We start from the raw sequence: 16745 nt of genomic DNA on the forward strand, positions 1-16745 counted from the left end.
TTTCAGATGTGCAAGCTGGCAATAGTGACTGGAGTGTAATTCTGTTTGACATAAGAAAAGAGTTGTGTGGGTTGAACAAAAAAAACTTTGTGTGTACTAGGCTTTACTCATGGCGCAGCCACAATTCTTTGCTTCATGGGTGTGGCAAAAATGAACCCCTCTGTTGCATTCCTTAAGCTGTACAGTTGCTGAACATGACCATAATTATTGGGGCCATGCTGCAACCACCTCCCAGCTGTCGATCAATCAACCACTGTGGATCACTTTAGGGGTAGCAGTATCTGCCACAAGTGAGAATGAGCCCTAAAGGCATGTTTTCAACAAAATAAGTGTAATCTGTCTAAAGTGAGCTTCTACAAACATAATTTTGTGTGTTGTTTTTTTGTAATTAATTATTATTGCATTGGGAGTGAGTAAGCTGAGAATAATTCTTGTTTCCTAAAGGTCCTCAATTACAACTCGTATCATTTTGCTGGCAAATGGCACAATTTATGTGGCGGGGCTTAGCACTGTCACCCTAGAACCATTTCAAGCCAGATTATGTTCAATTTGAGGCACAAGTGTTTTAAAGCAAACCAATTAATTGAGGCTTACCAGTTGAGACTACTGGGTTATATAATGGCCAGATACAATAATCTAGTCTAGTAAATGGCTGTATTACAATTTACAAAAATTAAATATAAAACAGATGAGGTAATAAAAAACATATTTAGAGCTTGCATGTGTTAACAAAGATTGAGTTTTGTGGATTTACAAAAAAACCCATAATATCTCAAATATCTTCAGGTAGGATAGACCTGTGGAAATATTTACTAATAAAACTAGCAGTATCACCGCTGCTAGGTGATATGTACTTAAAGTTATTCAGTGGAAACCACCAAATAATACACAATAGCAGTGACTGCCAATTTACAATGTATAGGGAGATCAACTAATACCACCGAATGGCCATTCAAAATGTTCAATACAGAATATGTAATGCTAGGGTGGATTGTCACATGCTGGAGGTTTGGTTGGAGAGTGGAGACTTGCTGCTGTGAGATACTGGAATTATATTACATGAGATCAGTAGATACTAAGGATATTACTGCTTTACAAATAAATGATCCTTTTCTAACTATAGTCTGGTTCCAACGGTTGCATGACAAGTTCAAAAGGGTCGTTCATGGTCCTAGGGCCATAGGTTGGGCTGCAGGGTACTACACCTTAACAAGCTAAAGACCAGTCAGCTGGTAACTGGCTCACAGTTCCATCAACAAACACAACTTGCTCTAAATACCATGATACGTTTGTTGAATTCCTTCAGACACTTTAGTCCCTGCTTCTGCAACACATTACTATTTGGTGAATTCATACAGTATATGCATGTAAACATCATAGCCAGTAAAAGTGTGAGGAAACAATTTTTGTTTTAAAGAGACTTTATTTTCCTCTCTCTTGCCACACTACATTAAAACCCTATACTGTAATGAAAAATAAGACATCTAGTCTCTGGACACTTAAGCCACAGCATGAAACAGTACAATGCATTACAGACAGTTCATAGCAGCACAAGTAAGATATAGCTTATTAAACACTCTGCAAATGTACCAAAACTTCATCAGAGAAACTTAGTTTCTTAAGCACCCTTCTGAGAAACCAATACAAAAAATAATATTTTGTTGAGAAGAAAAAAAAAATTGCTCCAGAAAGAGTATGATCATTAAGGTTTCTATGGGTACATTAGATCAGTCCCAATTTCCATCACAATCCAAAAGCAACCTGAGATAATTCTTGGTTCCATTATGTGCGAACATTAAATACACAATGTGGTACATGGCTCCTACAATGTGTTTGTTGGCATACTATGGCTTTAATGTTGTGCACGTAGCCCATCTATTTGTTGTCATGTGCTGACGTTAGACTCTGTCCAGGCAGGAGAACTCTCATCATTTGTGGTGTAAGGTGCTTTACGGGAAATCCTCTTTAGTTTAAATAGTCTGCAAGCAGCCACGCGGTATTTTTTTGACATAATGTTATATAAAATCGGGTTAATGGCAGCACTCAGGTAGAAAAGCACAAAGGAAACCAAGTTACAGTATTGACTTATCAGAGCGATTTCCAAGGATCCAGCTTCAAAAGACTTGGAAAACAAGTAGCGTGCCACGTGGAAGGGCAACCAACACAGGATGAAGGCAAATACCACGACAGCTGGAAAAAGAACATAAAAAATATATAAACTATACAAATTAAAGCACAAATATGTAAATGACTATTTGAAAAGCTTTAATTAAAATCACAAAAGGATAGAAAAGTAATGTTTCTGGCAGAGTGAATAATTTAAAAATAAAACTCTCCCAACAGTTATCCAAACAACTGACCAACCATTACAGTCTGTATAATTTATATGAGCTTTTTTCTTAGTTCTTCTTACCGGAATTGTAGTAGCAACAGTCTACAGGTATACAAGGATGATTTGAGACTACTTAAGCACATTTTTCTGTAGGTGGCTTAAGACCAGTAGGATTCACAAATACGGCCCTCCCAAGCAGCGAGTGTTGAACTGAGGTACCTGGGGCCCACTAGAGGAAATTAAAGGGAGGGCCTACCCTCAAACAGTGAGCGTAGCTTATCATGTCAGAGACTGGCTGTGATGGTGTTTAACAGGTAAGTATGATTTCTTGTGAACAAGGTAAAATAGGAACAGTCTGAGGAAGGCATTTTTCCAACATAATCATTTAATTTACTTGAAAGTAAAATAACAGTGGAACATGCAGATTACTGCTCACAAAAGAATTTCAGTTCTGCATTCTGATATCCTTTGTAATAAAACCTTATTGACAATAGGGTTGATTTACTAAAAGCATATACATTTTTCACTTTGCAAGTGACGTTGCGCTCTGGAACCGAATTTTCCCCAACGCTTAGTGAATTTTTTGAAAAGAATACCCAATCACAGACAAGGAAAATAAGAAAGCAACATTTTTGCTTGCATATGATTGGATATTGGAAGTCACCAATTCTTCACCTAATTCACTAAGCTTTAGGGAAAATTCCCTTGTAGAGTGAAACTGCACTTGCAAAGTGAGCAACCCCAATGAGTCAACACTGTCACCCACCTGACCTCCTCCATTTGATGTATTTCACTTCTATAAGAGTTTAATCAGATACATTATTCTGCTGCTTTGCATCTGTTTAGTCATATCCATCTATTTCTATCATTTGTAGAGAGTTGAACCTAAAATATCTGTGGCCATTTTTAAAAACATTTTAGTCTGAGGAATAGATAAAGACCAGGTTTGGGTTTTTTTGTCATCTGTGTCCGAGTGACCACAAGAAATGAGAATAAATCTCTCCTTGTTATCTCTAGGAAAGGATCCCCATTTGAGGTTTTCCCCTCCATTATTTTTCCAGTGAGAGGAAAATTTATGATTATCCTTGCATTCAGCCTCAGTGACAATAGCCACCAGGACTACTGAATACCTTAATATTTTTATAGTTTTTATTATGTATTATAATATATGTACATAAACTATTGGTTTTTAAAAAAAAGTGCTTTGCAGAGATGTGTTTTTGTCCCTGAGAGATTAAGCACCAAAGAAAATTAAGTTTCTCTGTTATTTTGTAGGTCAGTAATGTAATTGCTAGGGATGTGGTGCATAGAATATCCATTCCCATACTTAGCTCTCTGTTGTCCCCCAGTGTTTCCTAGTGAAGAGGACTCCAAGTGACACCAAGACCCCTAGTGTCCCTAACTTTCTGAGAGACTCCTTTTGACCCTGGGATTGCTTGTGATCCTGTAGTATGACCCCCCCCCTTTATTCCTAATGACTGTTTGCAAATGTCCCCCAGTGCCTTCCAGAGTGATCTCCATAGCCCCAGTGTTCCCAATGTCTTCCAGCCTGTCCCCAGTGACTCTCTGTGTTTTCCTACTTGCAACCTGTATCCTTGCACATTTGGTATCCTCTGAGCATTTCAGTGTACTTGTACCCCTTGTTTGTCCTTTCAGCTTTTCTGCACCTCCATGATCCCTTGTGAGTTTCTACAAATCGCTATCAGTACATTTGTTATGCCACACCGCATTCCTGTGCAAATCACAAGCGATTTGTGTGCGGTGCGATTGGAGCCATATATTTAGCATGGCTCTAATTGCACCGCACCTGCACAAAAATGGTTCAGGGCCCTTTTTTTGGTCCGCGCTAGATTCGGATCACATGGGTATTCACATTTATGCGATCATATTCTGCACATCACACTGCATTTTACAGACCGCTTTCAGGGTGTTGTTAACTGATCATACACACCCCCAGCGTTTCGCATGAACGTTGTGCGATTCTGATGCGGTGCGGAATTTGCACAGAAAACACTGTGAATTCTGCACTGCATCAGTGTGAACCAGGGCTCAGTGTCTCTATGTGTATTCCTAGTTTTCTTCCTGCTATGTGGCCCCATGCATTACTGCTTGCTCCTAGTAGTTATTGTTTGTCTCTGTGCATTACTACTAATGCCTATTTATTCACTGTACTTCTGTGTCCTACTAACTGTTCCTGGTGTCTCTGTATGTTCCTGCACACTCCTGCCAGCTTGGGCTGTACTCAGGGGCGGATTGACAACTCATGGGGCCCCCAGGCAATAGGGGATCATGGGGCCCCTGTGTCCTTGCCCAAACTCAAAAAAACCTATGACAAAGGTACCAGGGGCATCTCAAGGGGCCCCCCACTGACCCCGGGCTCTCGGGCAGTGCCCGAGTTTCCAAATGGTCAGTCTGCCCCTGGCTGTACTACTTACTGACCTGTGATACCTGTGCTTCAGCACTGCAAGGCACTCTTACCTGCTTATCAGCTCTTAGTTCCCAATGGCTGCCTGCACTGTTGAGTGAGTCCTCATGCACACGGAACGTTTTTACAGCGGCTGTTTTTGGCTTTTGATGTTTTTTTCTACAGCTAGTAAACCCCCCAGCATGTTATCCTATGTGTCCATGCACACAGACTGTAATCAACGTTTTTTGGCTGGGAAAAAAACCGAGGACTAGTGGGTTTCTAGAGGAGTTTTTTAGCTGTAAAAATGCTCTAACGCTGAAAAACGCGGTAAAACGTGGCAAACCTGCGTTTCTGGCCGTTTTGTTGACCAAAATAAAATGTTTTTTTGGTTAATAAAAAATTTTTTTTGGTTAAAAAAGACGCTAAAAAACGCAAACGTGGAAAAACGCCACTAAACACTAAAAAAAAGCTGAAAAACTCATGTTTTTATCATGACTTTACACAGCTATTGTTACCAGCATTATCAAAACGTCCAGTGTGCATGAGGACATTGTGGTTCCTTGGACTCCAATGACCCCCACCTTTGCTGTACATGTGAACATGCTGTGTTCCCCTCCTTCATTACCAATATGTATCCTCCCTGCCCTAGAATCCTAGACCTGGAACCCCTGTCCCTCTATTTTCCTCATACATATCATTACCCATGTTTTCCTGTAAGCCCAGCATCCCACTGTTTTAAGATACTCCTGTACTCCTCTCTCTTTGTAGGTCCGGCACCGTGGCACTGTAAGTGTCTCTTACTAGCACTCCTGCCTACCTGTAAGGCCAGCGCCCCAGTGCTACAATATACTCCTGCCATTTCTGTGAGTCCAAAATTGTGTGCTCTTCCAGGTCACCTGTAACATCTAAGCACACTTCCATCCCATGTTCAGACTGCGCAGTTGATCCTCGATCCCCAACCATTTGTGTTAGTCCTGTTGGTGTCCTTGTCTTTCCTGCTTCAAGTAATATATGTCACAGCCCTGCTATCTCTATATTGCTCAGCCCCTTAATAAGCCCTTGTACAATTTTTTCTCATATAACTTGAATATAGTTTGGATTTCACTTTAGTTACCATTGATTACCATCCATTTTATGTTACACTAGGTTTAATCATTTGCTGCACTGATATTATTGTTCACCTTCTCATGAATGACACGTTGGGGTCAATTCACTAAAGGCTAATGCATGCGATATGAAGGTCACTTGACTCATTTTTCAGATATATGGCATGAGATAATAAAAGAGTCAATTCATCAAAGAAAATTATCAAATGTGAGGTAAATGCTGCACATTTGTTAAAACAGTGAGATAAATACTGCAAAAAAATGAGATAAATCATTAACTGCTTTCTCGCCGCCCTATAGCAGAAATACTGCTGCAGGGCGGCAAGGCTGCACGAAATCATGTATATACTGTATATATGATTTTACTTTTGGCCATTGGTGGCCTCAGCTGGCAATCACAGGGTCCCGGCCAGTGATTCCCCGCCGGCACCCGACGATCACTGACGGGGGAGAGATCTGTATGCAAACAATACAGATCTCTCCCGTCAGCTCCTGCACACTGCCTTGTATGGCTTTGCATAGCAGAGCCATATAAAGCAATGTGCTTACAGTGAAACACGCACACAGTAAAACAGTACACAGTTAACTCTTTGATCACTCCAGATGTTAACCCCTGCCTGCCCAGTGTCATTAGTACAGTGTCAGTGCTTTTTATTAGCACTGATCACTGTATTAGTGTCACTGGGGATGTCAGTGACAGTTAGTCAGTTCCCCCCCACTAGTGTCAGAATACCTGCCGCAGTCCCGCTATAAGTCACTAATCGCCGCCATTACTAGTATTTAAAAAAAAAATCCCACTATATATTCCTCCATTTGTAGACACTATAACTTTCACATAAACCAATTAATTTACACGTATTGGGATTTTTGTTTTTAGCAAAGACATGGAGCAGAATACATTTTGGCATAAGTTTATGAAATTTGATTTTTAAAATGTGCTTACTGGACATGTTTAACCTCTTCTAGTCCAGTCCATGTTGATAAAAATGGCCAGACAGGAGCGCTACTGATGTGGTGGATGTTTCTAAACATTCCCCCCACATCCATTGCCTGTGTGTGCTACCTGGGAACACCGATCGCTGTACGGGACCTCTGTGAGAGGTCCTGACTCATGTGATCCCTGATTGGCAAATCAGAGATCACATGAACAGTGACAAACAAGATGTCACTTCCTGACATCATTGCTTACTACTTGTGAAATCTGTGAATGATCACCGAGGTCACATGGTACAAGGCTATTCACAACAGCCTTGTACCATGTGACAAGCTGTGACCAATCACAGCTCTCACAGTGTTTCTCAATGGCTGCAGGAATACAGCCAAAGAGAAGGAAAAATGATTGCTTTTCCAGCCTTTATGGGTATTAAAGCAATGAGTGTAAAAAAAGAAAAAAAAATCTTCATCACCCCCCACAAGTAGTACAGTGTCACTATGGTGACACTGTACTGCTAGGGTGACGGTATGATTGAAAAAAAAACAAACAAAAAGACATAAATAATAATATATAACTAAAATAAAAATGTAAATAAATGTGTTGAAATTTTTAAATTTTTGGTTATAAACTAATTTGGGTCTTTTTTTTACTAAAAAGATAGATGAATACATTTTGTCCAAGATTTATGAAAAAATATTATTTAATTGCAAAATTTTATAAGAAAAACACTTTGTTTTCAAAATTTTTGGACTTTTTCATTTATATAGCAAAAAAATAAAAATCCCAGTGGTGAATAAATACCAACAAAATAAAGTTTTATCTGTCTCAAAAAAAATTCTGATGGGTACAGTGTTGCATGACCAGGCAATTGTCATTCAAAGTGTGATAGCACTGAAAGCTAAAAATTGGCCTGGACTCAAAGGGGGTGAAAGTGTTCAGACTTGAAGTGGTTAATAGCAAAAAGTCCAAAATATTGTTTTTTTCTCAAAATTGTCAGTTTGTTTTGTTTGTTTATAGCAAAAAAAATAAAAAACGCACAGGAAACCAAATAGCATCAAAAGAAAGCTCAATTTGTTGGAAAACAATACATAATTTTCATTTGGCTGTAGCATTGCATGACCGCGCAATTGTCAGTTAAAGTAACGCAGCACTCAAAAAATGGCCTGGTCAGGAAGGGGGGTAAATCCTCTGGAGGGCAAATGGTTAAAGTCAATTCATTGAAAAACACACACATTCATTATTTATCAGCTGGTGTTTGCTGGCGATATTTTACAAATGTACAAAATAACAATTAGAGGAACTCTGCACTGACCAGAAAGTGAAAAGTATACAATGTATCAATGTGAAAATGTTCTCCTCTGAGCTCAGGAATGAAAATGAGTTGTAAAATTTCATCAGAGGGAGATCATTTTGGGGATGAAAGCACACTACAATGTTTTCATAGTTTCACATTATTGCTGTGTACATTCTGGTGCAATGTAAGCCTGCAATAAATTTTTTGAAAAAACAACTTCAAAAATAATGCAAAATTTAAGTGCTAAAAATCTCAAAACATAAATATTTAATGCATTCGGTAAATAACAAATGTATTTTAGCTAATTGACTACTTTTAAAATAAATACTGCAGGAATTATTTTAAGTCCACAATTCATGAGGTATTTATCTCTTAGTAAATTGCCCCCTTTGCTATCGCAAAAGTCCAGGGCCTTCCTTCACTTTGTTAGGTATAGCTCTGGTCCTTTCAATTACAAAGAACTCCAGCCGGTGCAAGTGACAGTATATTGTTTGAACTCCTAGCTCTGGGGCAGTGTCCAGTAACCACATCAATGAAGCAACTACACAGGTCTTCATAAAGAACTTGAAAATTTCTATACCACTGTTCTAGGCAGCAAGTTATATAAGAAGATAAGGAAAACCTATACAGAGAATATATGGAATACACTGTATATTTCATTTCCAAGGTTTCCAGAGGTAGAGGTAGCAGATGAACTAGCTCACTTACAGCTTCATAAGCGATGGGTCCAGATAGTATTCCTCCCTGAGTTCTTAGAAACGCTCAAGTTGTGGTTGCTAGACTAATAACTGATCTATTTTTTACCAATCTCTTCTAACCAGGGGCGGACTGACCATTTGGAAAATCGGGCACTGCCCGAGGGCCCAGGGTCAGTAGGGGGCCCCATGAGATGCCCCTGGTACCTTTTTCATAGGCTTTTTTGAGTTTGGGCAAGGACACAGGGGCCCCATAATCCCCTATTGCCCAGGGGCCCCATGAGTTGTCAGTCCGCCCCGGCTTCTAACTGGAGAATTTCCTCATATCATGATTGGCAGAGACCTAAAATTGTACTTATCCATAAGAAGGGTACTAAGGAAGAATCTGGCAGCTACAGGCCAGTGAGTGTAGCCTCCCTAGCAGTTTGATTATGTCCATATTTCTGTGCTCAAAGCGGTACTTTTTTTTGCATGGAAATGTAGTTTTTGTTATTGTAGGCCTGTAATTTTTAGGAATAACTCACTGAAATCTGTCTGAACAAGAGTCTAGTAAACATCCCGGGTATGTTACAATTTGAAACACGAAATCATAAATTATAATATAATAAATAATCATAAAAAATAATAATATAATAATAAATTTAATTCCATAATGTAATCAAACCAAATACACTGAAATTTGAAATATAGCGCCAAGTTCGCACATCACTGAGCAAAGTCCCAAAATCGTTTTCAGTGTCTGATGACGAATTTCCCCATGAATCATTATCACTCAATTCTGCAAGTGGTTCTAATTTACTATCGCTGTTCTCTACCTGGTCTAAAACCGCTTTTGACCTAAAGGGACGCTTTTTGGACGCCATGGACGTTTCTCAGTTTCTAGGCAGAAAGAACAGTAAAAATGCAGGTAGGGCACAGGACAAAGCACTAGGGACAAAATGTATGTGAAATGGTTTGATACAGTAATGTTATACTATGTGCGTTTTGTGAATTTAGTGAATGTCACTTTTAAAATTTTCAAATTTCCTGCCAGTTCCGTCCCTGTATGTCCTGACATTGCAGAGAACGGAACCCGAAAGACAGATGCCGGCATCAGCCCAAGGACATTGTTGGGGACACTGCAGGAGGGACATCGCGGGAGCGCAGGACAAGGTAAGTGCAGAAGGGATCCTGGAGCAACGCTGCAGGGTAATCCCAAGTGTAGCTCGGGGTTACCACTTGTGGTACTGAAACTTTACCCTGAGCTACACTCGGGAATACCTCCAGGGAGGTTAACTAGTTGCCGACCGCAGATAGCCAAATGACGGCTTCACTGCGGCCGGCCAGTTCTGGGTGGACGTCATATGACGTCCCCCCAGAACGCGCTCTCCTGCGCGCCCCAGGGGGCGCGCACCCGGCGATCTCCTTGATCGCTGTGTCCTACGGACACAACTGATCACGTGATGTGGTAAAAGGCCGATCCCAGCGGCCTTTTACCACGTGATCAGCGGTGTCCAATGACACGCTGATCACAGGGAAATGCAAGTGCCGGTTCTTGGCTGCACTTTCCTCACACTGTCAGATCGTGAGGAAAGTACTGCCGAGAACCGGCAGTTGTCACAGCGGGGATCGGCACCGATCATCAGGACACTGATGATCAGTGCCCTGATGATCGGTGCCCAGCAGTGCGCCCACTAGCTCCGCCCACCTGTGCCCAGCAGATCACCCACCTGTGCCCAGCAGTGCACTTACCTGTGCCCAGCAGTGCACCCACCTGTGCCACTCTGCAGTGTCACACACCTGTGCCCAGAAGTGCCACCTACCTGTGCCCAGAAGTGCCACCCACCTGTGCCCACCCACCTGTGCCCACCAGTGCCACCCACCTGTGCCCACCCACCTGTGCCCACCCACCAGTGCTGCCCACCAGTGCCACCCACCAGTGCAGCCCAGCAGTGCTGCCAGTCAGTGCCACCAGTCAGTGCCCAGGGGTTGTGCCAGTCAGTGCCGCCAGTCAGTGCCCAGCAGTGATGCCAGTCAGTGCCGTCTATCAGTACCCATCATCAGTGTCACCTATCAGTGCCGCCTATCAGTGCTGCATATTAGTGCCGCCTATCCGTGACACCTCATTAGTGCTGTCTATCAGTGCCGCTTATCCGTGCCACCTCATTAGTACTGCCTATCAGTGCCCTTTAGTGCTGCCTATCAGTGCCCATCAGTGCTGCCTCATCAACGCACATCAGTGAAGGAGAACAAATACCTGTTTGAAAAATTTTATAATAGAAACAAAGAACATTTTTTTTTTTCGAATTTTTTGCACTTTTTTTATTTATAGCGCAAAAAGTAAAGCGCCCAGTGGCGATTAAATACCACCAAAAGAAAGCTCTATTTGTGAGAAAAAAATGATCAAAATTTCATATGGGTACAATGTTGCATGACCGCGCAATTGTCAATCAAAGTGCGGCAGCGCTGAAAGTTGAAAAGTGGCCTTGTAAGGAAGGGGGTATAAGTGCCTGGTAGGCAAGTGGTTAATATATGTTGTATTAAAGTGGGTCAAAGCAATGGACACTCAGATGTTCAGCAGTTCAATGTTTCTAAATTAAAAATGATGTGTTTAGGGAAAAATAACCCTCTCATAGAGTACAATATAGGAGGTTCAGCATTGACCAAAGCTACAGAAGAAAATGATTTGGGGGTGCTCATTTCAGATGACTGCAAAATGTGCAAACACCATGGACATTTTCAAACAGACCTATATAAGTGCTATTTTATGCCACTAATTACCTTTATCTCAGTCTTTCTTTTTTACTTATTCTGTCAATACAAAAAAAGCAGATAATCACATAATTGTATAAATATGGTGTGAAAAGTGGGCCAGGCAAAAAAGAGACTTAAAAGAATGGGATTTAACAAGCTTTTTTCTAATTACTAACTTTGTAGCTGCAGGGCCTCCCAATGCTTGATACCTGAAAGGGTGCTTGTGTTTAATGGTTTATTGTTATAACCAAATGCTTCCTCTTGCTTGATGCTATGCTGGAGCTCTTTGTATATTTTAAATCACCCTGAGTTGATGAAAATCAAGCTGGGATGATAAATATATTCCCCTAAAGAAAACAATCAGATTTGTGGGATTGTGTTGGGAATAAAAATGAATGTGCTAGATTAGGGTTTATACTCAACAGCCATTCCTTTTACTTTTAGCAGCTTAGATGTGAAGAAAATACAGTGCTTTAAAAAAGTATTTGCACCCTTCCTGTTTTTTTTTTCTTAGCATACTTGTCAGATCATCAAAAACTAATTTTAATAGTACACAAAGATCACCCAAGTAAATACAAAATGCTGTTTTTAAATGATTATTTAATTTATTAATGGAAAAAAGCTGTCCAAACCTGCCTGGCCCTATGTGAAAAAGTTATTGCCCTCCTTGCTAAATTGTAAATGAACTGTGACTAACCACATTTTTTGAAAAGCTGAGTTAAATTTTACTTGCCACACCCAGGCCTGATTACTGTGAGACCTGTTGAATCAAGAAATCACTTAAAAAGAAGCTATCTGACAATGTGAAGCATGCTAAAAGATCTCAAAAAACAACACGTTATGCTGTGATCTAAAGAAATTCAAGAACAGATAAGAAACAAAGTAATTGACATGTATCAGTCTGGAAAGGGTTGAAAAAGCCATTTCTAAGGCTTCGGTACTCCGGCGAACCACGGTAAGAGCCATTATCCACAAATGGAGAAAACTTGGAACAGTGGTGAACCTTCCCAGGAGTGGCTGGCCTACCAAAATACTCCAAGAGCACAATAATGACTCCTACATTAGTTTTCTCTGATTTTTCTTGAGAGGACTGTCCTTGAAAGCTGCATCAAGTAGTTCCCCTCTTGGGAGTACATACCTCTGGCCCATAATAGTCTGTCTTGGGAGGAATGTATGCTGTTTGCAGCCTAGTGAAGAGTGTCCTCTTGTTCTGTTAGTGTCCCTGGAATATTCCCTATAATCCTACACCCCAAGTTACTCAACAATAAAACCACAAAAATACATCTCCTAGATTGCTCTTTGTGGCAGTGTGCCTGGACAGAGCTCTGTGGTGGCAGCGAAGGAGAACTTTGGTCATCATCATTATCTATACTGCTGCTATCTGGAGGAGTGTAGTGACTGTGCATTAATCATTAGCAATCAGCTGCCCCTACAGTGGTAGCTCTACATGCAGGAGAAGCAATTCCAGCAGCTGTAATGAGTGTTGCACCCTCCTAGTTAGATAGGGTTTGCTAGTTGATTATGTTTTTAGTTATGAAGGCTGAGTAGCAGCCTGGACAATAGTCAGCTGGGTCAAATTAGAGTCAGGGCTGAGAGAATCGGCAGATCAGTTCCTTGATGCCTCCCCCTATTCTAGAATCTTGGATCTTAGACCCTCTTCCCATCTCCATTGCTCTGTATGAGATGCCCATTCCTGGGCTCAGGAACTATTTTTGTTTGTCCCCCAGCCAGTGAGGACATTAGTTGTTTTTCAGTGGGGGGTGAATGTAGCACCCTCCTAGTTATCTAGGGGGAGCTAGCTGATTATTTTTTAGTTAGGAAGGCTGAGTATCAGCCTGGGTCAGATTTGGGTCAGGGCTGAGAGGCTCTGCAGAGCAGTTCATTGATACCTCCCCCTGCTCTAGAACCTTGGAGAAGATTCTAGAAGCAGTGGGCGGTGGTGAGAAGGGGCTGGTCTGCACTGTTTAAGGATCCTGACCAATCCCCAAGCAAGAGGGTTGACATGGGGTCAGGACAGTCCTTAAAAGTGGTTAAGCCTGCTCAGCAAGGCAGAGTTTGGGTGGACAATGTGAGGAAGCTGAGATGCAGGAGCCTGGGAGGAGGCCCATTGGAAAGGCAGGGTGCTAGAAAGGAGGATAACTTAGCCTCACCACCCCCAGAGCGAGGACCACCTGTAGAGACAGGAAAGGAGCTAGCCCAGCGGAAGGCCTGAAGGCAGCCACCTACCTAAATCTGTTTGCAGGATTGAGACTGAGAGAGTAGTCCTGCACCCCCTGGGCCAGTTAAGGGAAAAAGAGCACTCTGGCAGGAAACCTGATTAGCTTCTTACCCGGGACTGTTTCATTTGAAGTGACAGGCACTTGATTCACTTGCCCAGGGATTCCCTCAGGCAGCTGGATAAGAGGAGGATTATCTGGGGTCTGAGGTGGTATACCAAGAGAGGCTGGCGAGCTCTCTAAGAAGGGTTTCTACTTTGTAAAGACTTGTATATAGTTGCTAAGGAGTTCATCCTTGGTGTGCAGTTCCACTGGGCATCCCTTACACCCCTTACCCCATCCAAGTCTAACAACCCTAAATAAAACATAAAACCAAGCTCAAGGACTGATTACTGACTCTGAATGCAAGTCTATAGAAAATGTGTGTTGCCTGACTGTGCAGGACTGTAGTGCGTCCCAAATCTTCAGCAACTCCTATGAGGGCAGTGCTACAAAAGTTTGAAAACAAATTAAAATTATAAACATATTGATGACTATTGCTGATTGCATGTCTGGCAGATAAACAGATATTGTTAAGTACTTGCTGGGTCTTTAAAGGGTTAAACCATAGGGAAATGTGCATGTGTTTCAGACATGTACTGTGTATGTCTTTTTATTCTGCCCTGACATACACTTTAATACTTTTTGATTTGTTTCTGTCACCAGTGTGGGGTTTGTTTACATTACTCAGAGCTGCCTCTTTAATCCAGTTCCTGTAGATCATCGAAGTGAAGGTCAGCTTGCATCTCCCTACTTTCCAAGCAGATCCTGTCACTGATACACAGTAATTTGAAAAATGTACATCCCATGGATATTGCTGACTTTTTCAAACAAATTTGAACAGCCAAGCATAAGATTATTATTCAAAACGTGCCTGCAGATAAATGTGATATACTCGAATAAGAACACTAGAGAAATGTGCCTTTTCAATCATTTATTCAAGAAAAATATCAAGAGATGAAATGGTTTACAGTGGAAAAAGTAGGCTGATATTGCTCCCTGTAGCAAAAATTACTTCTTATAACTCTGACATCTACTAATGAAAATTTCGACCACTTCTCCATTCAAAAAGTTTTCAGTTGCAAGATATTTGTGGGTTTCCTTGCATGAACTACCCGTTTCAAAATCCCCCTACAAAATTTAAAAGTAAATAAAATCAGACCTTTACCTAGGGCAGTCTATGGCCCACTATTTATTTTAACCATTCCTTGGTGAATTTGAGTGTGTTTTGGAACATTATTGTGGTAAAAGACTTATTTCCAGTTCAGGGGTGGACTGACAACTCATGGGGCTCCAGGGCAGTAGGGGATCATAGGGCCCCTGTGTCCTTGCCCAAACTCAAAAAAGCCTATGAAAAAGGTACCAGGGGCATCTCATTGGGCCCCCTACTGACCCCGGGCCCTCGGGCAGTGCCCGAGTTCCCAAATGGTCAGTCCGCCCCTGTTCCAGTTCAATGTCATCTTTTGGACATTTGGTTTCACATTGGAGCATGCTTTGATAAGATGCAGGTTGTACAGTTGACTTGATGACCACAAGCTTCCCCGCCCGTGATGCAGCAAAGTAACAGCAAACCATAACATTTAGAGGGAGAGAGAAGAAGGTGCCAGCAAAGTGCAGAAATAAAAACACTCACAGGCGTTAAGAAAAACAAAGCTCATCTGTAAGTCTATTAAGGGCCCCTCCTCTCTGTCCTGCAGGTACCGCCGGTTGTGATCTAGAATGCCATGGGGATGGGGCTGGATTCTCAGCTCATGCATGGACCAGGAAACTCCACGCTGACTAGCGTGGAACACACCGGTGGAAGTGACAATACTGGAAGAGTTGGAGAGCCATATGTGGACAATAGAGATACACAGGCTATGCTCTGGGAGCCTCTAGCTCGTTCTACAGTCCTACATATCCTACATGCACCTCGAAAGTTGTTGCTTTACTGTGAGGTGCATACCTAGATATGTAAGCCTGTAGAAGGAACTAGAGGCTCTGAGCGTGCAGTCTATGAATCTCTGTGGTCCACATCTGGCCCTCCGACTCTTCCAGTGACAACTTCTGCCAGTGCGTTCCACGCTAGTCACCGTGGAGTTTCCTGGTCCTTGCAAGAGCTGAGTATCCAGCCTCATCCACATGGCGTTCTAGATCACAACCTTCAGTACCTGCAGGGCGAAGAGGAGAGGTCCTTCATAGACTTACAGATGAGCTTTGTTTTTCCTAACTCCTGTGATTGTTTTTAATCCTATGTTGATAAATGGTTTACTAACATACTGCACTTAGCTGGTGCCTCCTTTTCTCTCCCTCTTCTCTCAATTTTTAGACCTAGCTACACTCTTAAGGATGGTTGCCGCCATTTGACCTTCAGTGCTCGAAGGACTTATACAATTTATGGACTTTTATAGTCACGGCCTTCTATCACAGTGTCTTGACAGCCATTTGACTATTCTATGTATAATATTTTGGATAAGCTACCTCTGTGTGCCAGGATTACCTTTAAAAACAACATTTACAACACCATGCTTCACAGTTGGTATAAGGTTCTTCTCCTGAAATACTGCCATGTCTGCAGTTACTGTGACCAAATAACTGTATCTTTAATTTATCAGCATTCAGCACATTGTTCCAGAAGGTCTGGTCTTTGTCCATATGTTCAATGGCAAACTGAATGTTCTTTTCGGACAGCAAAAGCTTTTTCTTAACACACTTCTCATGCAAGTTGCATTGGTGCAATCTCTTTCTGATTGTAGATGCATGCACTTTGACCACAACTATTGCATGAGTTGCCTGATTGTCAAGTTCTTTCAGCATCAAATGGACAGCTCTTGGATTGAATTTGGTGAGCCAGCCAGTCCTGGATAAATTAACAGTTGTTGGAAATCTACACCACTTGTGGATTATTTTTCTTACAGTGGAATGATTGCTTTTAAATCATTTAGTGATCCATTTACTTACTTGCCTACCAAGCACTTTTACTCCCTTCCTGCCCATGCCAATTTTCAAC

The 16745-nt window shown here is 41.6% G+C and overlaps 1 protein-coding gene across 1 annotated transcript in view; it reads right to left on the reverse strand.

Annotated features, from left to right (window-relative positions):
• Positions 1–1409: 1409 nt before the first annotated feature.
• The window catches only part of GHSR (growth hormone secretagogue receptor), a 32987-nt gene continuing 17651 nt past the window's right edge, over positions 1410–16745 (reverse strand). Inside the window, exon 2 of the mRNA XM_089675520.1 lies at positions 1410–2190. Coding sequence (XP_089531646.1) covers positions 1886–2190 — 305 coding nt within the window. The 3' untranslated portion in view covers positions 1410–1885. The remainder of the gene's footprint in view (positions 2191–16745) is intronic.

Source organism: Staurois parvus, unplaced genomic scaffold, assembly GCF_062004578.1.
Source record: "Staurois parvus isolate SC_StPar_1 unplaced genomic scaffold, SC_StPar_1.0 ptg000155l, whole genome shotgun sequence".
NCBI classification, from domain to species: Eukaryota; Metazoa; Chordata; class Amphibia; order Anura; family Ranidae; genus Staurois; species Staurois parvus.